Source organism: Ruditapes philippinarum, unplaced genomic scaffold (genome assembly GCF_026571515.1).
Source record: "Ruditapes philippinarum isolate M1 unplaced genomic scaffold, ASM2657151v2 ctg213_1_1_1_1, whole genome shotgun sequence".
NCBI classification, from domain to species: Eukaryota; Metazoa; Mollusca; class Bivalvia; order Venerida; family Veneridae; genus Ruditapes; species Ruditapes philippinarum.
In genome coordinates, this window is record NW_026856397.1 from 92,235 (window position 1) to 115,840 (window position 23,606).

General features: G+C 31.2%; 1 protein-coding gene across 1 annotated transcript; it reads left to right on the forward strand.

The window, feature by feature from the left end:
• Window positions 1-920: 920 nt before the first annotated feature.
• LOC132746372 (GTP-binding protein RAD-like) lies at window positions 921-5,025 on the forward strand. Its single transcript, XM_060735493.1, has 4 exons — window positions 921-1,017; window positions 2,670-2,752; window positions 3,375-3,567; window positions 4,555-5,025. Exons 1-4 carry the CDS (start codon window positions 921-923, stop codon window positions 4,800-4,802), a joined length of 621 nt encoding a protein of 206 aa, XP_060591476.1. The 3' UTR covers window positions 4,803-5,025.
• The last annotated feature ends 18,581 nt before the right edge of the window (window positions 5,026-23,606 follow it).

Here is a 23,606-nt window from a genome sequence, read left to right on the forward strand (position 1 = left end):
TATGATTGTAAATGTACGATACTTACAAATAAAATGGCTGACTGTTTTTGTAAAAAAATGTCAGTATACTTTTATTCCTTTCAGCATAATCTTAAACAAAACACTGTTCTTTCTTTATGATTCATTAACTTACTTTAGCAAAAGACATTTTGAAAACATTCCAATATGTCAATAGATTAGCAAGATAAATAAAACAATATAGTTTAACCTATTTTTGCAAACTTATCTTTTCTGTAAGTTGAGTTTATTGACCGTTGAAATTATATCTTGCAACCTTTGACATTCTTCCTTTTCTCTCAATTAATGAGTGTGTGCTATATTTAGATACTTTTTATTACTTTTCCAGATTCGTAAAATATAAACAGAAACTACCGCATTCTATAGTGACATTTGTTTGTACTTTCTTGTATTGAGTAAGGACGTCCAGACAAAGGCATGGTGGGTTACTTATAGCAATATTTCGTTAATCTAAGGTTAATGTATTTAATATAACACATTTCGTCGTCTACGAACGTTCTACTTTTTCCATGGCATTCCATTGTTTTACAATATTTTAGACACCAGTTTGAATAGAAGGCAAATGATTTGATACTAGCGAGACGAGGGTCAACAATACAAAACGAAGCTATTTTAATCACAATCGATGGAAAATTCATTTCAAATTATACTTTCCGTTTGAGTGTTCTGACAAAATAAAAACATTTATCTTATGATGAAACAAGAAGTATCTCTAAAAGCCTCAGCCAATGTAAAACAGGTTAATCTGCATATGTTAAGTCATATAGAAACATTAGCATAGCTTGCAAAGCAATGACATAACAATTTGTGTGGGGTTATTAATCTTGAAAATTGAAACACTTTAACATGTTTGTGTTGTTGTGTTTCGGTAACATTTGGGCGACATACGCATTCATGTCGACATGAAACCCCGATCGTGTTTTGTCGCTAACAAATCGCAACATGTGGCTAAAATTGGTGTCTCAAACAACTCGCGAGGTGTCGCAGTTCAGTGTGACAGTACCTTTTCTGACGTTAATATATCATTCATTGTCTAAATTTTTGTCTAAATATTTTCATTACATAAATCCATGTGCAGTTCAATCTAATATAGAAATAAAATAAGATACATAGATCTATGACCAATCTGACCTAATTTCAGATATGTTCATGTCTTACATGTAATTTAGGAGCATTGAATGGTAGCCATTATCGTAAAACACAAATCCCTGAATCAATGAGTATTGTAGGCATTAATAAAAACTCACATTTTCAGGGTTTGTTATTACTACCCCACTTGCTTTAGATACATGGACCTTATGTCGCATGTTCCTTTTCTATCAACTTATAACTTCATCTGATATATATTTCTTTATATTTTATCATTTTATAAAGCTCAATAGTATTTCGTTTTTCTTTCAATTCAACGTTGTGGCTGCCACAATTTCCCGTCACTGTGTATTTTCAAGGTCATGACCATAATGTTCCGCCATTTTATGCATTCAACTGATTGTATAGTGATATATATAGCTTTAATTTTTCCTTCACATATTGCATTGATTTAAATTAGTAATTTAAATATTATTAATAATCTTGTGGTATTTATTTTGATAATACAAACGCTTTTGGACAAACTTCTCTGTATGTATAATATACTAGAGTACATTACTGTCACTCTGAAATGCATGAAAATAAGAATATGCCTTAAATTATAAAATAAGTTAATTGTTTGTTATACTATACTTTCAATATTACTTTTACCGGTTCATGTTAAAGTTCAAGCTGTACCTATTTAGCAAAAATCTCGATTTCGTCCATGTTATATATCAAAAAATGTTTTGAAATGCTGGCCCAATTTTTCTTTTGTTTGAAATACTCATGAAAATTTTATTGAGTGTTTATATGAAAGAAACGTACCGTCTCTGTTTTTACATGAAGTGTTTATACGTATGTGTAAGCAGAACTTATCTTTACAAGCTCTATAGATGAGAGATTTGCACTCATATATTTACTATAAATAACTTACCGAAATATAACACAATTACCAAACGTAAACACATCAGGCGTTTCCAATTGAAAACTAATTTATTACTAACACTCACTTAATTTTTGTCTAACAGCTTCGTACCTGTCGTTTCTGTGTTTTGTTTTCTCTAATTTATTGTTCGCTCTTTGTATTGCGTTTGTCTATATTCAAGATGTAACATACGTTATGACGTAAATAAACGTATCTATCATGCGGACTCTTGACGTCTGAGTTCTCTCCAAATATTTATCTAATTCTTAATGGACCATCATTCTTGTTCGCGTTTTCTTATTCTTTTATTCTGTATGTTACCCTCCGATGTTAATTTTAGTTAAACAATAATTTCTTGAAATCAAAAGAATTTGAATCTGATTTTAACCATTTCGTTTTCTTTACCTATGTCATTTGAATTGGACTTGACCAAATAACCTTTAATAGAGACACCGCATAGAAACTTTCAATTGTAATATATTCGTTAAGAGAATAAATGGGGAGCAACCAACGAAATCAGCAACAAATCTACAAATATACAAAAAGTTCAGCACCTCAGTTACAAATAAAAAGAACAGTATTATAGAATATGAAGTAGACTAGTAAAATTAATAATAAAAATAAGTCAAATCAGCAATTTTGTTTCTCATTTCAGTCGATGAAGTAGAAACAACTGTAGCAATACAGCTAGATGGAGAAGAACTTACCATGGAATTTATTGACGTACTCCCATGGGATGTAAGTTAATGTTATCTACAAATATTTATCTATAATAAATAAAAGATAGTATGAAATGAGCCACGCTACGACAAAACCATTATTGTGCGTTTGTGACAAGCATGGATCAAGACCAGCCTGTGCATCTGCACAGTCTGATCATGAACCATTCTGTTCGCTTACAAACCCTATTACAAACAAAGAATCTGATAGCGAAAATCATGGATCCTGATCAGACTGCGCAGATGCACAGGCTGGTCTGGATCCATATTGGTCGCAAACGCACTAAGTTAGTTTTGTCATGGCGCAGATCAAATGTAAGTTATTATATAACTATTAGAATTATTAAGAACAGAACACCAAGAATACAAAACTAACTTAAGGAAATAGATTAAATCATTTGTGAGGCATATTTTGAGGCCTAATGGGCATTTGAAACCATTATGAAATTGCATTGCGTTATTGTATTTGAAAAAATTATTTTGATTACAAAACAAATTGCTTAGACTTCGATAAAGCAACGTAAAATGTCTAAAGTTAAGGTAAAGAATGAACAGGACATTTCATAATTGATTTCCTAATGCAACACCATACCAATGACATTATTTTATAAACTAAATGTATCCTTTCAACGGCACTATAGGATACAACAGATCACGAGATAGAAGTAACAGCTGATGCCTACGTTGTGATATATTCCGTCATAGACAGAGTAACGTTCGACGCTGCTGTACAGAGTTTATACAAGTTACGACACGGCCTGGGTACAGACAGACCTATTGTTCTCGTGGGCAATAAAATTGACCTGGTTAGAAAACGAAAAGTTAAAAAAGATGGTAGGTTTTATGTTTTACTTGTATTTATTGTTAAACGGCAAAAGACATTTTGCATGTTGATAGTCAATAAATTTTAAAACCTTGAAGACTTGTTAAAGGGATATTCAGGCAAAATAATGACAAAAATATTAAAATGATCTTTTGTACATGTACTCACCTCGCGCTAAAATGACTTTTCTAAAAGTTTCAGCATGAATTTCTCTTTAAATTCTATATATTTTGGATTTGAAACATAAATATATCTATATATGTTGAACAAAATTTAGACTTCAATATAATCACCGAATAGTTTTAAAACAAATCAGGTGACTTGAACAAATCCGTGAAGTTACATTTACATATACTGTGGATATTGTATGATTGAAACAAGTCAAAATCATTCATTTGACATGTTCTTTAACGTTTCCAGAGTTCACTGTGACAACTTTTGTGAAATCCTAGCGCTCTAAACTGACCCACGCGGGTCAGGTTAGGAAACCACCATTTTATTCTTTATATGAAGAAAAGTTTTGTTCTTTTGACGGTCTTATATATTCATTTTGAGGGCATTTATAGAATTAGGAATGAAAAAATTCAAAACCAAGAAATGGAAATTTTGCCTGTTTCTCCCTTTAAAGAATGATCATAGACGTCTGCTATCACTATTACAATGCTTACGTCGAATAAATAAATAAAATGTAGAATATGACGTCAGGTGCCCTTCGTGCACGACCGGGCACGTGTAAAGAACCACAAGTTTTTCTTACGCTAGCTGAAAATGTCCTACACATGAAAGAATCGATGGCGCTTACCCTTACCGGAGTTCAGACAAACCAAGTCTGCAATATTCATGAAATTTTGTTGTGATAAGGGTTTCGGGGGAATCACTAACCCTTTAGCAGTGAGACGCTTGAATCTTATTAATTCCATTTAGAAATGTTTGAAAGTACTTCGCCTTTTCCCCGATAGATATAATTGAAAATGAAACATTCTATTTACTTTATACAGATGTGAGATCTATATCCCGTACATATGACTGCCTTCCGTTTGAAACATCAGCCGCCTTAAATCACCATATCGATGAGCTACTTATCGCCATCTTAAAACAGATACGTCACAAGTTAAACCCTGACCTTCATCCTTCACCAGACGATTACACGGAACCGGAAATGAGAAGACGTGATAAGCAAGGTCCTGTAGGATTTCTGGGAAAACTGTATCGCAGACTTAGCAGAAAAGGACGACCTAAAAAATAACATGTTTTTTTCTTTCTTTTAATCTTAATTTGAAAGATACACCCATCTGCATATTTTTCATGACGGAACTTATGTTGTTTGATATTGCAAATGCAGTGTTTGTGTCCGCCCTCAAGCACACGTGTTTACCACGTATTCTCACGTGTTTACCACGTGTTCTGTCAATTCAATTGATTCCTGTAAAATTATAACTACAAGTAGTAAAATAATTTTTCCACCTCTTTTTGATGTTTTTATTTTTTTGGTGTTCTTTTCTCTCTTTTGCATTTCCGTCAGTTCTTTTGTAGGAATCTCCAAAACATTATATTTCATTTAAATTTCTTTTATTTATTGATATTTAATGTTTATCATCTAAAGTGCTTTAAAATAAGAAACTGCATATACGTAACTTGTATGAATATGTTTAAATTTGTATCTTTTTCAACTTTTTAAGTTATTGCTTTTTTTTCTTGTCTTGCCTTTTATGTGTCATTTTTATGTTAATATTATACACGCACATCATTGTCCAGCAAGGAAATAATAAAGAAATATGTACATTATCACAATTTCATGTTAAAGTGGATTGGTCTATTATGGGCACATTTTCTATAAGTATTTCAAACACCGAATAAAACAAAAAAGAAATGTGTAATTTAGATATCCTTATAAAATATCTTTTGGGAAAACCAATATTGATAGAGTTCCAGATGATTTAGTTTGACCATTTGTATGATGAAAAATAATATTTTGTTCTAGAACAATAAATTTTCTGCATATGTGTATAAATATGCATGGGATCATGTATCTCACACATAATGTGTTCGGATTTTGTTGTCACGTATGAAACTAAATATTTTCAACATAATTATAATGTTACTGACCGTCCATTATGGATCAAATTACTTTAAAGTAAATGTATGTATGCTTTTAGGTTTTTACATGATGAATTTGGAGGAATTTTGAAATATCCACACGACAGTCACTCATGTTACAGGAGTCTTGCAAAGTAAATACAAAGATATTCACAATTAAGATATTTGCAACTTTATGTAATATTATAATAAATCTACATCTCAAGTAAAGACTCTTTATTAAGAATGTAAACGTGTCTTTTATTTGTATTCATTATTATGATTATATGCCATTAAAGATGACATTGTCCTTTTTAACATACGAACACTCATTTAATGAATCATTTCTTGCGAAGTGTGTCATACACTGTTCAATTTATATAAAGCATATCCCTAATCATCTAATAACAAACAATCAGTTCTTGCAATGAGTTCTCCCGAGTTTGAAATGAGAATTAATATTACTTCAATACAATTATGGTCGTAACGATTTTTTATTCAATAATCCTACAACGTTCTGTGCCATGGGAGTATGAAATTAAATTTTGAGATTGCATATTTGATTAAAAGAAATTATAAATGATATTAATCGAATATATTGGTGTTGTTTTCTGTTTTAACCATAGAAAATTTAGTTTCCTGGTTTAAATTTAACAATGTCAGCAGACATGTCGGCATTTCTTTTCAAAAGGTTGGTAAAAAAGGAGATGATTCTACTTCTATGGACATATGTTCATAGATATAAAACAAGCATACGTCAGTGGACCTTATTATCACCGGAAAAGCACATCTTAAAACAAAAATGCAATATTCTAATTAGTCACCATGCACGGTGTTATCTTGTCTTTATGATAAAATAGTTGGTTCATGTCATAAAGTCTTCCGTCGATGTACTTTTGCATATTGTCATTAGCTCACTTAAAGGATGGTCTGACCCTTTTTTTGTATATATGTAGATATGAAAACCAAGATCAACAAGGAAAAGTGGCATAACCCTGGCGCATCCCCTACACGACCCATCAAAACAGGCTATCGAGTTATTTCTGCATTGTAAAGAATCTACACATGTGACGGAGGATATCTTAATTAATTACGTCAGTATCAAAGTACAGTCCCCACAAATTATTCATCCATATGGCATTGCAAACACATTCAACTGGTCAATTTTTAGCAATAGTAGTAGTATTAACCCAAATGAAACACAATATGAAACAAGTGTCAAATATGGTTAAAAATAAAAGAGAAAAGATCATCAAGGGAAAGCATTGTTACGGAACTCATCGTTCTAAATAACTTACTATCTAGCCAGTGGGTACCGTGTAGAAAGAAAGATGGCAAAATAAAAGCAAACGGACGGATCATGTTATCTTTAAGAACACAATAAACATAGTAAAAAAGTTCCTTTAAAAGTATAATTTTTATGTTTTTGTTTAAACAGAAAGAGTCCTTAAAGTGACATTATGTTCATTTATTTACTGTCAAGTTAAGTTGAACAAGCAATTATCATAGTATTGCAAGCAATCCATAAGTCCCCTACCGGTTAGAACCCCAGCAACATTCTGATGGGCCATTATGGCCATTCAATTTTACCAGTGAATGAATGACATGAATGAACTTAAATCTTTTGAGTTCAAAGTTTGTCTATATCACAGTAATGTGTTAAGTTTCCCTGCCTAGTAAGGAAATTATGTTTATACAACCTTGTCATATTATTATGATGTGGGATTTTAAAGTAAATCCTATAAGGAATGAAGATGTTGGAGTGAAAAATACCAATTTCTCGAAAAAATCTAAGTTCAAGGGGGAGATAATTCTGGAAATAGTCTTGCTAGAGTATTTAACCTCCTCAAAAATGTTGAGTGATAATAAGAAACATATATATGAAGTTTGAAGTAGATACATTAGGACATAAAGAAGTTATTAAAAAAGACAACATTTTTGTTCATTAAAGTTCAAGTGAGGTAATACTGATCACTTTTGTGCTAGAGTTGTAAACCTTGTCACATATGATGTGGTTGATGACTAGAAACTTATATTTAAAGTTTGAAGAAAACACCTTAAAAAATAAAGAACTTATAGTGAAAAAGCTGAACAATTTGAATCAGAAATCTTGAAATCCAGGCTATTTGTTGCCATAGCAACCAGAATTTTCAACATAGGAAGAAAAGAAAAAAATGTGCATAATCTCTAGACTGCTATCTACCCATATTTCAAGTTTCATAAAAATATTTTCAGTACTTTTTGAGTTATCACTGGATCCAGTTTATGTGTTAAATTTGCCATATTTTCAGACTATGTGTTGCCATAGCAACCAGAATTTTCAACACAGGAAGAAAGAAAAAAGACGTGCATAACCTCCATACTGCCAACTATCCATATATCAAGTTTCATAAAAATATTTTCAGTACTTTTTGCGTTATCGCGGGATCCAGTTTTGTGGACGGACGGACTGACGGACTGACAGACAGACAGACGGACGGACAGACGGACGGAGGGTAAACCTAAAGTCCCCTCCGGTTCAACCGGTAGGGGACTAATTAGCTATATATTTTAAAAGACTATTTTCCCAGCGATTAAGCAATAATTGATAATGACAAATGTTAATGATACAATATGAAAACGACCTTAATCATAAAAAAAAACTGCTGCAGTGTTTTTAAGAACTAAACGTGATACCGATACATTCTTAAATTTACCAATTACAGCAGATATGTCGACATTTCATTTCAAAAGGTTGGTTAAAAAGGAGATATTCTACTTCTATGGAAATATGTTCATAGAATGATATAAAACAAGCATAGGTCAGTGGGCTTTATAATCACCGGAAAAGCACATCTTAAAACAAAAATGCAATATTCTAATTAGTCAACATGCACTGTGTTATCTTATCGTTATGATAAAACAGTTGGTTCATGTCATAAAGTCTTCCGTCGATGTACTTTTGCATATTGTCATTAGTTCACTTAAAGGATGGTCTGACCCTTTTTGGTATAAGATATGAAAACCAAGATCAACAAGAAAAGGTAGCATTCCCCTGGCACATCCCCTACACGACCCAGCAACACAGACTATCGAGTTATTTCTGCATTGTAAAGAATCTACACATCATCCCAAAAAGAACAGAAAATTAACAGTGTATTCATGTGACGGAGGATATCTTAATTAATTAAGTCAGTATCAAAGTACATTCCCCACAAATTATTCATCCATATGGCATTGCAAACACATCCAACTGGTCAATTTTTAGCAATAGTAGTAGTATTAATCCAAATGAAATACAATCTGAAACAAGTGTCAAATATGGTTAAAAATAAAAAAGAAAAGATCATCAAGGGAAAGCATTGTTCACGGAACGCATCGTTCTAAATAAAATAATATCTAGCCAGTGGGTACCGTGTATTAACCTTTTCCCTTATATAAGCGTGTTTCGACGGCTTTTTGCCCCCCCCCCCTTTTTGAGGCCTCAAACAGTGAAAAAATGTCCTATTTAGACCCCAAACACTAATTTTCGTTTGAGAAATGTTGTTAAAAAAAGTGACCATTTTTTCGGCGCCGTCCCCCGTCCAAATAATACATCAGGGGGTTGCCAGAAGGGGGATGTGCCCCCTTCTGTTTGGGGGGTTTGAAGGGGGGCGGAGTCCCCCTCATCGCCAAGAAAATTTTGGACTTTTGAGAGGCTTAAAATGTCCCCAGGTTGATCATAAGGTAACGTGTAACCAACGCTGAAAAGCCTTTGACTCTATATCAATCCCTTGAGAAGTTGCAGCACTTTGAAATAAAATTTGATGGAAAAATCGAGGCAAAAAAGTGATTTTTGGCAATTTTGAGATGTCCCCTCGTTGCCATGGTAACAGGAAATTTAAGACTGAGCATGTCGTTACAAAGGCAATGGTCCAGTCAACATTTGTGCCAAGTTTGATTAGTATTGAAGCATTTGTTATAGTTTCATAGCAGTTTGAACTTGTAAGAGGAGGCTTTTCAGTGAAAATGGCCATTTTTCACAATATGCTCATGGGGGAAAAGGTTAACTGAAAAATTTTAAATGTTTCAAAACAACAATTTTTCACCAAAATTATGTAAAAGACCACATGTTAACATGGAAAAACTAGATTTTTGGTGATTCCAAGGTTTTTCATCATTTTTTGTTAACCTTTTCCCTTATATAAGCGTGTTTCGACGGCTTTTTGCCCCCCCCCCTTTTTGAGGCCTCAAACAGTGAAAAAATGTCCTATTTAGACCCCAAACACTAATTTTCGTTTGAGAAATGTTGTTAAAAAAAGTGACCATTTTTTCGGCGCCGTCCCCCGTCCAAATAATACATCAGGGGGTTGCCAGAAGGGGGATGTGCCCCCTTCTGTTTGGGGGGTTTGAAGGGGGGCGGAGTCCCCCTCATCGCCAAGAAAATGTTGGACTTTTGAGAGGCTTAAAATGTCCCCAGGTTGATCATAAGGTAACGTGTAACCAACGCTGAAAAGCCTTTGACTCTATATCAATCCCTTGAGAAGTTGCAGCACTTTGAAATAAAATTTGATGGAAAAATCGAGGCAAAAAAGTGATTTTTGGCAATTTTGAGATGTCCCCTCGTTGCCATGGTAACAGGAAATTTAAGACTGAGCATGTCGTTACAAAGGCAATGGTCCAGTCAACATTTGTGCCAAGTTTGATTAGTATTGAAGCATTTGTTATAGTTTCATAGCAGTTTGAACTTGTAAGAGGAGGCTTTTCAGTGAAAATGGCCATTTTTCACAATATGCTCATGGGGGAAAAGGTTAACTGAAAAATTTTAAATGTTTCAAAACAACAATTTTTCACCAAAATTATGTAAAAGACCACATGTTAACATGGAAAAACTAGATTTTTTGGTGATTCCAAGGTTTTTCATCATTTTTTGTTAACCTTTTCCCTTATATAAGCGTGTTTCGACGGCTTTTTGCCCCCCCCCTTTTTGAGGCCTCAAACAGTGAAAAAATGTCCTATTTAGACCCCAAACACTAATTTTCGTTTGAGAAATGTTGTTAAAAAAAGTGACCATTTTTTCGGCGCCGTCCCCCGTCCAAATAATACATCAGGGGGTTGCCAGAAGGGGGATGTGCCCCCTTCTGTTTGGGGGGTTTGAAGGGGGGCGGAGTCCCCCTCATCGCCAAGAAAATTTTGGACTTTTGAGAGGCTTAAAATGTCCCCAGGTTGATCATAAGGTAACGTGTAACCAACGCTGAAAAGCCTTTGACTCTATATCAATCCCTTGAGAAGTTGCAGCACTTTGAAATAAAATTTGATGGAAAAATCGAGGCAAAAAAGTGATTTTTGGCAATTTTGAGATGTCCCCTCGTTGCCATGGTAACAGGAAATTTAAGACTGAGCATGTCGTTACAAAGGCAATGGTCCAGTCAACATTTGTGCCAAGTTTGATTAGTATTGAAGCATTTGTTATAGTTTCATAGCAGTTTGAACTTGTAAGAGGAGGCTTTTCAGTGAAAATGGCCATTTTTCACAATATGCTCATGGGGGAAAAGGTTAAGAAAGATGGCAAAATAAAAGCAAACGGACAGATCATGTTATCTTTAAGAACACAATAAACATAATAAAAAAAGTTCCTTTAAAAGTAATATTTTATGTTACTGTTTAAACAGAAATAATCCCTAAAGTGACATTATGCTCATTTATTTACTGTCGAGTTGAGTTGAATTATCTATATATTTTAAAAGACTATTTTCATAGCGATTAAGCAATAATTGATAATGAAAAATGTTAATGATACAATGTGAAAACGACCTTAATCATAAAAAGACTGCTGCAGTCTTTTTAATCTGAACTAAACGTGATACCGATACATTCTGAAAGATATGTATAAAAATGTCCGTTACTCTCTTTTAACACTGCAGTAATAAAAGTGAACACAGTTATAGCAAAATGTCAAGTTATATTGATGACCTTTACCTATTCACTAACCATTTGCACTTTGATGGGCATAATGTCACTTTTATATAACCAACTTTTATATCATTACTAATCCGACAAGAGAAAAAAAAAAGGTAATGAACAAATCCATTTATTACAAGGGGACTTGTTTGATACAGATTCCAATGACAATATCTGACAATATCTATTCTGAAAAAAAACCCAAACATTTGAAGTTTGAAAACATGTGATGTACAGACATACGGTACATTCCTCTTAATTTTCAAGGAGACGATCTATGCTTAAACTTATTATATTTACTTTTTACAAAGACGGATGTTATTTTGTAAATGAGTGATTTACGAAAAGGAATGCTTCAAAATTATGAAATGATAGAGAAGACTTCAAGATTACAAGTGCAAACAGAAAAGAAAGCTAATTTCCAATAAATTGTATCTATTTATTTACATATTGCTAATCAAAACACAATTAATAATCCAAGCAACGTTAATGTTGTTATTGTAAATAATTCATCAGAAATATATCAAACATTTCCTTTCGGTATATAAAACTGCCTACTGTCTGGTATCATCCAAAATGCCGCATGTGTGACAAAAGCACCACACCTCTTGAGTTTTGTTAACTTCACAAAAACTTATAAGTGAGAATGTTGTCAAGTGTGAAAATTAGGTGAATAAACATTATATAAACTTACATGAGGGACATGCTATCCCCGTAAAATAAAAATAACTTGCCATTAATAATCCGTTAAAAGCGTTGCAAAATGAAATGGTAAAGGAAGTAAATATATGTGTCCAAAAATAAACCCTTTTAGATTAAAATATATTTGTGTTAAGGAATTCTTTTACACATTTGGAACTTTAATAATAGCATAGATGAAAATCAGCAATGATTTTAATCTTTTGATTTCTGAAGTTATTGCAAAGAAAATCAAGGTCTTCTAATCTCTTCAGTGTTGTTATATTTTTCTGGTCCTCCGAGATCACTTAGACAATAATTAAGTGTTGAAGAATAACTACCGCTTTAGTCGGTGTTTGGGGCAAGAGGTATGTTGCACTTTTCCATTATTTCTCATAGTCAGACTCAATCTTCAATTTTCATGTAATTTTGTTGTCATTAATGCTTCCTAGCGATCACCCTTTTCCGGGTTTTTATTATGACAGCAGTTCTAAGTTGCTTAGTACTTCATCTATGTGGTGCTATTTTTCCGATCCATTGAAATCATGAGTTCTAACAGTTTGCTTTAAAGCTGAATCTATTGGGCGTTAGAGACGCAACACTTTTCATTATCTATTGTATTATGAAATAGCCCAAATAACAACAAATATAATTCAACAATTTGATTTTTGTTTCGATTGCTATCGGATGATAACTTCCCTTTTCCAGATAGATTTTGTTGCAACACCACCTAACAGATACCCATTGAGACATATTAATATATCTGCCGCTTATTATTATCATATGTTCTTTCATTTACTTAGAAATTTCTTTCATTTGTTAAACGGAATTGTGGTCATTTCATCAATTTACATAAAATAAAAAACCTTTTTTATGATAGTTCTGAAATAAGTCTAATGAGGAAGGCGTTAACTCTGTTACGAAGATTAATGTGATTTAGATATAGTTTGTATCGAGATACTTGCTCAAAACAATTCCGATTTTTTTTATTTTCAGGTAACAAAAATCATACAAGCTGAAAACCACATTGCAATGCATATGTAGAGTGGCAAAACATCACTCACATCTTTATAGGACTTGAAATATATCCGATATCAATTAAACAGTGTGAGCATGAGTTCATAACATCATCCCTTTTTTATGGACGCAAGTATTGTTTTACTATTATTATCAGCCGCAAACATGTTTTATTTTAATCTTCATAAAGAGGTAAAAACACCAACGTGTTTATCGTTTTAGATAACAGTGCATTGATTTGTAAGCATATACTACTATTTGATTTTCGTGAAACAATGCATAGAACCCTAATTTGTCTAATTCTAATTATCAGATTAGGGGATACAATAAGAATTACACCTCAAAATTTATCTATTGTTATCAGGGTAAGGATCTATCACATTTAGTTAAACACATGCCTTACAAATGTTTCGTTTAAACATTTCTTAACGAATGTATGTTAATATGATAATCTATACTCTTACTTATCCTAACTTGAGAATCTAATAAGAACAAAGTATTATCTCAACATTTCATTTTTGAAGTCAATAATATTGAATATTTAAATATTCTTCGGCAATCCTACTAAGTTATAGCGTTTAATGCTCTCCTTAACTTAAAACATTAAAGTCACCTCCTTCATGACTTTTATCTACATACACTTAGAACAATCAGTTTAGTTTACCACTACATAAAATTATATCTCTTAAAAAATATCCGTTTGACATAATCTAAACAATTTCAACCGGCTTATTACATTGCATTAAAATTAATCGGACCAGAAGTCGTTCTTCAAAGCATAAAAGTCCAATATTATCGATGCTAAAGTCTTTATTCACAAGACTCAAATCGTACCAATCATCCCTCTTATGCATTTGCGAACAAAGTTTAAACATTTATTTCACAGTTTGTTGTTTGTGTCGATGTTTTGCTTGCCGGCGGAACGTCTGATATGAACGATGATCTGGAACATTTCCAATTACAATTTCTTTTTCGAAGAGTATCGCATCATCAACTGTCTATTTATTTTACTTTGTGCATGTTTAATACCATGCTAGCAGATTTGAAGAGTGCATTGAGGTCTTAAATGATATGATTCATCTGTAAAATTTAATGGAGAAATAAAACTTCACGCATTTAGTTATTTCGAACATGTTTCATTATAATCTTAATAAACAAATGAAAACACAAAATGGTGATATCATTTTATGTTACAGCAGCAAATTTGAACAGTGCATAAAGGTCTCACATGATATGATTCACCTATAAAATGTAAGGATACAGCAACACACATTTAGTTTGAAAAGCATTACTATTACATGAATTTAGAGAGAAAAAACTTTTGACAAAATATAATGCTGAAGCAGGCAAACATAGAAACGTCTTTTCACTTGGCACTATGGTGTGACGGAGATAAAGGTATGACGAAGATAAGGATATGCATATGTAATAGTCAAACTAGGCTAGTGAAGATAATCATTTTTTGACTCCATTATAAAGAAAAATATTAATATGATAGTTTGAAAATTAAAGCTTGCGATTTTAAAAGATATATCTTTACACCTCAACGTTATATCAAGCAGACTCAAAAGTGATAATAATAAGTTGCAAGAACTTGCTTTGCAATCGAGCTAAAATAAATATGTTTAATATAATTCAAAAGTTTAATGTTAGAACATAAAACAAATGCTTTTGATTTTGTTTCGGATTTGTTTTGTTTTCTCATATTAAATCTCAAATATGCTTAATTGACTTGGTAATTGACTTTACTTCACGAATTCAAATTGATTTTGAAACGAAATGATTTAGACAAATTTGGTATATGGAAACGAAAGGTTTATGTCAATAACAATTTATAAATTTCACATATTTATGTATATCATACTTAATTGCATAAATAAGATATTTTTCTCTGAGCAACAGATATCTGATATTAAGTGTACACTTTCAATATAAGATAATCTAATATTCCAAAGAACTTTCCAAAATTCCAAATTCTTGACGGATATACAAGCATTACGAGGAAAAACTGAATCTTATATACTGTTTACTAATTATTCACGTGTTTGCTAAAGTTTTCTCACTCTTTAAATGGTTAGCACAATTATTATCAATTTATTCATCATACACATCATTTGGTAATGCCCTTTTTGACATTATTAATTTACTTACACATGTATTTTTGAGATAAAGTGCAGTTGCCACTGATAAGAACACAACTTTTAAATTTTATTTTGTCATGGGTCATAATTCGTAAATTATTCCTGACAAGGTCGGCTTCCTCGAGAGCATTGTAATAAGAAATTTACAGGTGAAAATCATTAATTCGATTTGATTGTGTCTGTTCATAAGAGACAATGCAAGTGCAACATTTCCTTAACCAAAATCACTTGCTTAAGCAGTAATTAATTTTCAACAGTAGTTGAAACCATAAATCCAAATGATAAGATTTCATCATTTCAAATATCTGTTACAAAATTAAAACTAAATTGTTCGTTTATATTCAGCATCAATTATGTGTGATTCATTTTAACGGAATGCATAACATATATTTTAAACAGATTGCGAAGGTTTCAAAACTGATTGAAAACAGAATTGCTGATAACGTAGACCGCCTTCAGACATCATCAAAACTACACAGTCGATCGCAAACTTGGCTTAGTGGCATGACTTGGTGCTAATAAATAACAATGACATTTCAAATTGGAGAGAAATATTCACTCCTTTTGACATCCTAATGAATAATGCAAATACGAGAGACATTATCTTCTAATGTAAACATGCGTGCGTCTCGTATTATTATTTACAGTTATAGAACTGATTAATGTCTTCAAATTTTGGTATATTCTAACAAACATGCCCTGACTTATATTGTTTGTTCATCAATAATATTTTTTGTTTGATGGATTGCAATACTGTCTAGGCTTCAAATTATTATGTGTCAGCACTGGTTCTCAGCTTTCATGCTTCCAAACTAGTATTCATATATCACATAAACTTTGGAATGCGTATGACTCAAGATTGTAAAATATTTGCAAACAATTAGAATGTGATCGTTAATATATAAGATGTGATTGTAAATGTACAATATTTACAAATAAAATGACTGGCTGCTTTGTGTAACAATTTGTCAGTATTCTTTTATTATCTTCAACATAATGTTAAGCATAACCATGACTATATATACAATGTGCACAAATATTTGCAGTACACATTTTACATATTCTTCGATGTTTGAAAATTGTTTTATTTGCATAATTAAATACATATATAATTTTTTGCAAGTGTGGTAAACACACAGTAACAATATCAATCACAAAACATACAGGATCTTTAATTCACTTACTTTAGCAAAAGCCATTTTGAAAACGTTCCAATATGTCAATATATAAGCACGATCGAAAAACCAATATATTTTAAACTATTTCTGTAGATCTATCTATTCTGTTAGATGAGTTTATTGACCGATGAAATTATATCTTGCAACCTTTGCCATTCTTCCTTTTCTCGCAATTAATGAGTGTGTGCTATTTTTAGTTAACATTAATTACTTTTCCAGATTCCTAGAATATAAACAGACATCACCGCATTCTGTTGTGACATTTGTTTGTACTTTCTCGTATTGAGTTAAGACGTCCAGACAAAGGCATAATGTGTAATATGATGTGTAATATTACGTTATCTAAGGTTAATTTATCTAATATAACATATTTTGTTGTCTAGGAAATATTTTCTTATTTTACATGGCATTTTCTAGTGTTATTATAATTTAAGATACCAGTTTAAACTGAAAGCAAATGAATTGATACAAACGACGAGAAGGTCAGCAATACAAAATGAAGCTACTTTATTAAGTATAAAAAGCACCTTTACATCATGATGAAAACATGGGCTTTTATCAGATACGAATGCCGATAATAATGTGAAAACACATTTAATGTTTCTTCTCTCGCAAACTCCATATTTCAAAACTTTAATCCCCCATCGTACTATGTTTGTTTTTTATTAATTGTAATATATTTGGTCAATTACGTCGTTTTTATAACAAAATCAATTTTGAAATGGGGTAATAATTATTCAATCTCATTCCCCTTTAAAGTGATTAAGAATTTGATCTTTCAAAATTTAACGTTCAAACAAGTTAAGGCGTTCCTGTTCTGAGTATTATTGTCTGGTATTATCTAAAACATGTTCACACTTTATGCTTTTTGATGAGTTTGAACAAAGTATTGTAACAACTTATCGTATCAATCAATGCTTGTTTATAAATCATATATTTTTATCTTAACAAACTCAAATCAAAGGAATTGCAAATATCTTTGAATTGCTTGATGATAATAAGAACTGTTAAACGAGAAGTAGTAAACATTCTGATTGAGCAATAAAGTATATATTTTTTAAAAGATTGCAGAACATAAAAACATGCCCTTTGAATTTAGGAAGATACATTTGGTTGAAATGTGTGCAATGAAAAATAATTTGAATATAAATACATAAATTGTGACACTGTGTCAAACGTGCCTTATCAATTACTTGAGAAGGAATAATTACAAGTTTGTAAAACTTAGCATGGACACTCCAATTGACATTCAGAACATAGGTTAAAAAGTCAAGGTCAAAGGGACATGTTGTGTTAATTCCTTTTCTGTTCAATAAATTATGAAATATTAAGCTTAACTTACATACCCCCTCCTTTCATCATCGCCCTTGTGTCTTCTCCCAATTTTTAGTTCGGTGCCTTCTGGATGCCCTACTTATTCGACTGGATTCTTTGTGTCGGGGGCTGCGTTCTGTGAACGTTGCTTTTGTTGATCTTTATTATCTTTTTTAATGCACTTGTCTTCCTCATTTCAAACATTAAGATAAGTATTCTATTAACTTTCGAATACAAGTATAAAACAAACAAATGACTAAGATCTAGCACTCTTGACAATTGAAGGCGTTAAATGTATTTTTGAAATCAGTGCAGCAGCTATATTTAGTTACATATATGATTTTAGCACATAAATCACGACACAGGAGTGTTAATAAAAACGATATTTCACTAGTATAATTATAACAATTTGATGTGACATCATTTGAGTTATATACAAACATTGCATATTCAAAGCGCAATAGTGTTAGTGTTCCTTCATACATTGTCTATAAGTATATGAATAAAACTGTAAACTGCTCCTATTTTGGATATGTTATAAATAGAATATAATATTCGTATAGATTTAATACTAAACTTATTGAATTCGTTGACTGAAACAATGCTCGCAAGAGGTTAACATTATAATACAATTTAATTAATGCCCTTTCACTATAAGCGCATCAATAAAAAATTACTCTATTTAACAAGGTATTTTATCAAATACAATATTATATTCGTGTTGATTTTTAAAAAACTTAAGTTATTGAACTCGTCGGCTAAAACAGTATTATGCTAGCACAATACGATGCTACTCAACACGGTAATGAATTAAGTTTTAGATCTACAAGCATTTAATATCCTCCGTTAATTAATCTTGATTGCTTTTATTACATTTAAATACATGTACTTAACAAATCTTTCCTGAAAAGTTTACAATTGAGTATCAAATATAATATGTGTTTTATGACATCTTAAATTAATTAAATGAACTCGATATGTATAGACGAAAAGTGTTCATATCCAAAAGACATTTAAGAAGACCAAATATCTGTTACAGGAGAGAAAAGAATTGTTTACTTCATAGCAAATGATTTTTGTACTTTTGAATTACTTGACTGTTATAAACAAAGTATCTTTGTTCAATTCTAAAATAATTGTTGTTTATGTTATTGTTGTTGAAACAGATGCTACAATCAATCACTCAATTTCTTCAGATCTCAATAGAATAGTTGTAGACTATTCAAACAAACGTAATGTTTTTATTTGAATTGACTGATAAGAGATTTACCTGGGAACAAAAATAGTACATAGCTTATCATCATTTATTCAAAGATAGCTCGCCTTGAATATGTTCTGTTGTAAAATAAGGTAATAATTTTGTGTAATTAATGCATAAAAAGTAACGCTGTTTAATATGTTTTGTCATAGGAGATGAGTTTTCCAGAAGGAAAAGCAAATAAAACAGCATCAAAGAAAGAATATTTATTTAATTTTTATTCCAGCATAATTATTACTAAAACATGCACTGTATAAAAACTTTTCTTGGGCTTGTCCTTCCCGTTTCCTGCAGGAGCTTAAATGTCTTTATTTAAATACAACTTTCTCTTCTAATGTCAATAGCGTTTGATTCTTAAACCACATTAGCGAAGCCTCTTATTTCAATAAAATATTATGATATCTGAGATGGTTAGAAATTTCTACATTACTTGTCATATTTGTCATGATATTATAACACATAGGATTATAAAAAGAGATGTTATATTATAAGCAAGTTATTTTTAAGTGTACCTGTGTAAGTGTTTGAACAAGAAATTTATACTTGAACATGAAATTTATACTTGAACAAGAAGTTTATACAATCATTTGTATATTTGAAACATCTCGGAAGCATTAAATAACCTGTAAATTTCAGACTCAATTTGATGCAGTCTGTACATGAATGATAATGAAAAGGTGCAACATCCCTAGCACCGCCATTAGCGGTACTCAATATTCAACTATTGAAAATGCTGGAATCATTAATCAATGATCCTGAAGGGCCAAAAGGACCAGAAAAATATAACAACAATGAAGTTAAGTACAAGGCAACATTTTACGACACGGCACGGCACTTGACACCTGCTGTTATGATGTATAAATATCTGTTAAAATACTAAAAAGGGATACTTTCTAGACTGAAACTATAAAATTGATGTTTTAATGGCATAAAGGTGTCGATTTATTGAGCACACATCTGTTTGTAAAAACGACTCGTGAGAAAATTTGAATAGAAACTTACGATTTGCGTACGCGTATTTCTGAATCACAAAAGATGAAACAGCGCTTGAAACGCAAGCTTCACAAGATGGGCAAAGAATAATAAATCATTTTCTTCATTCTTAAACAAAATCACGGTATGGTTGCATTTTGACTTACTCAACAATGTCTTTTATTTGAATTTTAGCTTGTTTATTATATGGTTGTACTTTTGAATATTTCTACCACTTGTGTGTAAAATTTCAGATAATTAGCTCACACCGTTTTATTTTTTTTTTTTTTCAGAATAATAATTCTAATTGTAAAAATGACCATAAACGCTTTCCACTCAAAATGGGCAAAAAGTAGCATATAAATGTACTTTAAATTTATTTCTGAACATATTTCTTAATTACCTTCTGGTTATCTTTCGGTTATTAAGTGGCTTAGATGATCTATGTAAGAAATTAAAGATTTGTGTTTTAGGCTTTTGAATCTTAGTGAAGGCCCTTTAATACATTTGTGTATTTAAAATATTTGCCAGTATTTCCTGATTTGTTGTATCCGGTTTGGTTTTGTTTCTTTCGATATACTGCAAATGTATAAGACGCATTTGGTTATATAATAATAATATCCACTGAAATTTAGATGCACTTTGAATAAGAATTGCAAACATTTATTCTAAGTTTCAAATGGTTTATAAATTAATTGTTACATACATATATAATGAAGATGGGAGGGGCTTATATAAATAAGAATGGAAAAGAAACGAAATTTGTTGATACTACGCCTAATATCTAGGGATACTGTTATCACGCTAAATGAATATACTATAAATATACTTATTCTATCACTTAAAATTTCTTTCAAGTAACACCGTATAAATATGAACATCTGTATGTCTCAATATTTATGAAAACTGTCAAACTATCCGTATGAGTTTTGGTTTAAAATCAATAACATTGGGGTTTTTTTTGTTTGTTTGTTTGTTTATTTTTATGTTTTTTTTATATTTATTTTGTTGTTGTTGTTGTTTTGTTTTTGTTTTCGTTAATGACACGCGCATTCTTCTATTTGGGGACAATACGACGTTTTTCTTTGAATGGGAATGGCAGGAACGTGTCACATTAAAGTTTCCAAAATACCCACGAGATGAAAACATTTGATGATGTTTGTAAATATAATAACTCACCATTTTCATGATAGGGGTGGGGGGACGGTAACTTGTATTTTCCAGTACCGTTTATGAATGGCCCATTCAAACCGAACCTGTAACCGTTTTGGGCGTTCTTCAAGGATTCTGTTTTTTCTTATATTTGATGTTTAATCTTTAATAATATTACATATATGACGCAAACATTTAAAAAATTGTGTCAGACACATCATTCATTTTAATTTGCATCATCTGCAATGTATATCAAATGAATCACTTTTATAACAGACTTTACATAAATGAATTATTTCTATATTGTATTATATTCTAGCTAAATTCTGCAAGTTATACGACTTTATTGAAATATTTGACAATGGCATAATATTAAAATTTAATATGAATACTATAAACAAAATGTACGTTTCAATTCTCAGAAACTGTTCTCAGTATAAATATGCAAAATTATCAACTGCAACTGCATATTATAGCCGTATGATTTGCACCTGTTTTATTACATAAAAAAAGAAAATAAAGAGTTACAAAGAACCGTCTTTTCAATCAAAAGGTTATTTCCTGTAATCTAACGTTTTCTAGACTAACAGTTTAAGTTATATTTCTAACAGGTGGACCACCTAATTATATTATTTCTACATTCACCAATCAAAATCCATTTAAATAAAGATAAAATTTGCCTAACTTCTATTGTGATAAAATCTTATTGTTTTTATATAATCATTATTAGAGGGTAATTTTTAGATTCACATTAACCATGTGCGTCTGTACTTGTTTTAAAGTGTAGTGGTCTACGATGGGCACATTTTCAATAAGTATTTCAAATATTAAAAGAAAACACAATAGAAATGTATCATTCGGATATTTTTATGAAATATTTCTGGAAAACAAAATGTAGCTAAATGTATAAAGTGATATAGTATGAACATATATATGATGAATAATAATTGGTTCTAGAGCACTTGATTACTGGCTACATATTTATATGTCAGTTTGGATCATGTATTCAACACTTACCAACAACATCTATATATCTATTCTTTTGTGTGTTTTTTTGTATGATGCTAAGTACTAAAACATAATTATTTATGATTTTACAGATCTTTTATTATAGATCAATTCACTTTAATGCTTTTATATATGTTTTACTATTGCGTCATCTCTTTATATCAATTATTTATTGCATATACCAAATGACGTTTTTATGCTTTTTTGTGATCGTTATACTCATTTATTTGTTTCAAAGTTAGAATAAAAAATATTCGAAGCGTATTTCTCACCGAATGTTGGGATATTAAAGTGTCAGAAGTTTCTAATGAGAATGCATACATCTTTGTTTGAATGATAATTTAATCATTATTTTATAGAAACATTTCATAGTTAAAGCTTATGTTCGAGTATGGTCCAGAAACAGTTATCGTTTACAAAAAGATCAATTGTTGCCTTACATAAGGATCAATGATTTTATTTCATAACGTGAAAATGGATTATAAATTCAAGTCGATATAAACATTGGTAATTAGTACAATTATAAACATTAAGAATTCTGTATGGAAGTAAAAAATACTACTTTGTTTACATTTAGCTACTTTAACGACAAATAATTTCACAGTGAACGCTAATTTCTTCAGATGATGAGCATCCGACATGCTAATAAACCGTTGGTAAACCTTATCCAACTTAACTTTGCGAAAAGTGTTTCGTTTCTGAAGAATATTATGTAAAATATATTGAATTTGTATTTTACCGTAGAAAGATATTTAAAGCAGTCTATTATCAATTATTATAATGTTAATTTTATCAGACGATACAAAACTGTATTTTTGTATGGTAATTCTATACATAGACTCTGAAAAACGACAGAGAGGGCGGCTATAAAATTACCTGTTTAAAGAATACAGTACTATCAGACACAGCCTTTTCCAAACTTTTTCAGCCTACTGTAATGTCACTCTTCACACACTACTTAACGGCGATACAAACTTAAGTAACGATATCAGTATCAGCATATTTCAGGCAGTTCAAATGTTTATCCGAGACAGCAAACGATTTTCATAGTCATTGCTACATTGCTCCTCCAATTTACTCACCGAATAAATCCTCCTCTTTTCTTCTACTTATTAAATTAAGTTTCGTTGTGTATCTTCATTATCTCCCATGATATTTTATGGGAACTATTTAATAGGTTCAACTAATCTGATATTAGGAAAAGAAAAAATAATATCGTAAAAAGTGAAACTGAAAGCACAAGCAAACGATCAGTTTTACCAAATTTTTATTACGGTTGTTGTTGTAAAGCTTTAATGAATACTTTCATCATCTACCATCTCTTGAAGATTAAACTC

Bases quoted from the DNA above. Each gene is read 5' to 3' on its own strand.
- LOC132746372 (XM_060735493.1), top strand. From the start codon at position 921: ATGAAACCCCGATCGTGTTTTGTCGCTAACAAATCGCAACATGTGGCT. The intron at 1,018-2,669 runs GTACCTTTTCTG...TTCTCATTTCAG, and splicing joins TGTCGCAGTTCAGTGTGACA to TCGATGAAGTAGAAACAACT. The intron at 2,753-3,374 runs GTAAGTTAATGT...ACGGCACTATAG, and splicing joins TTGACGTACTCCCATGGGAT to GATACAACAGATCACGAGAT.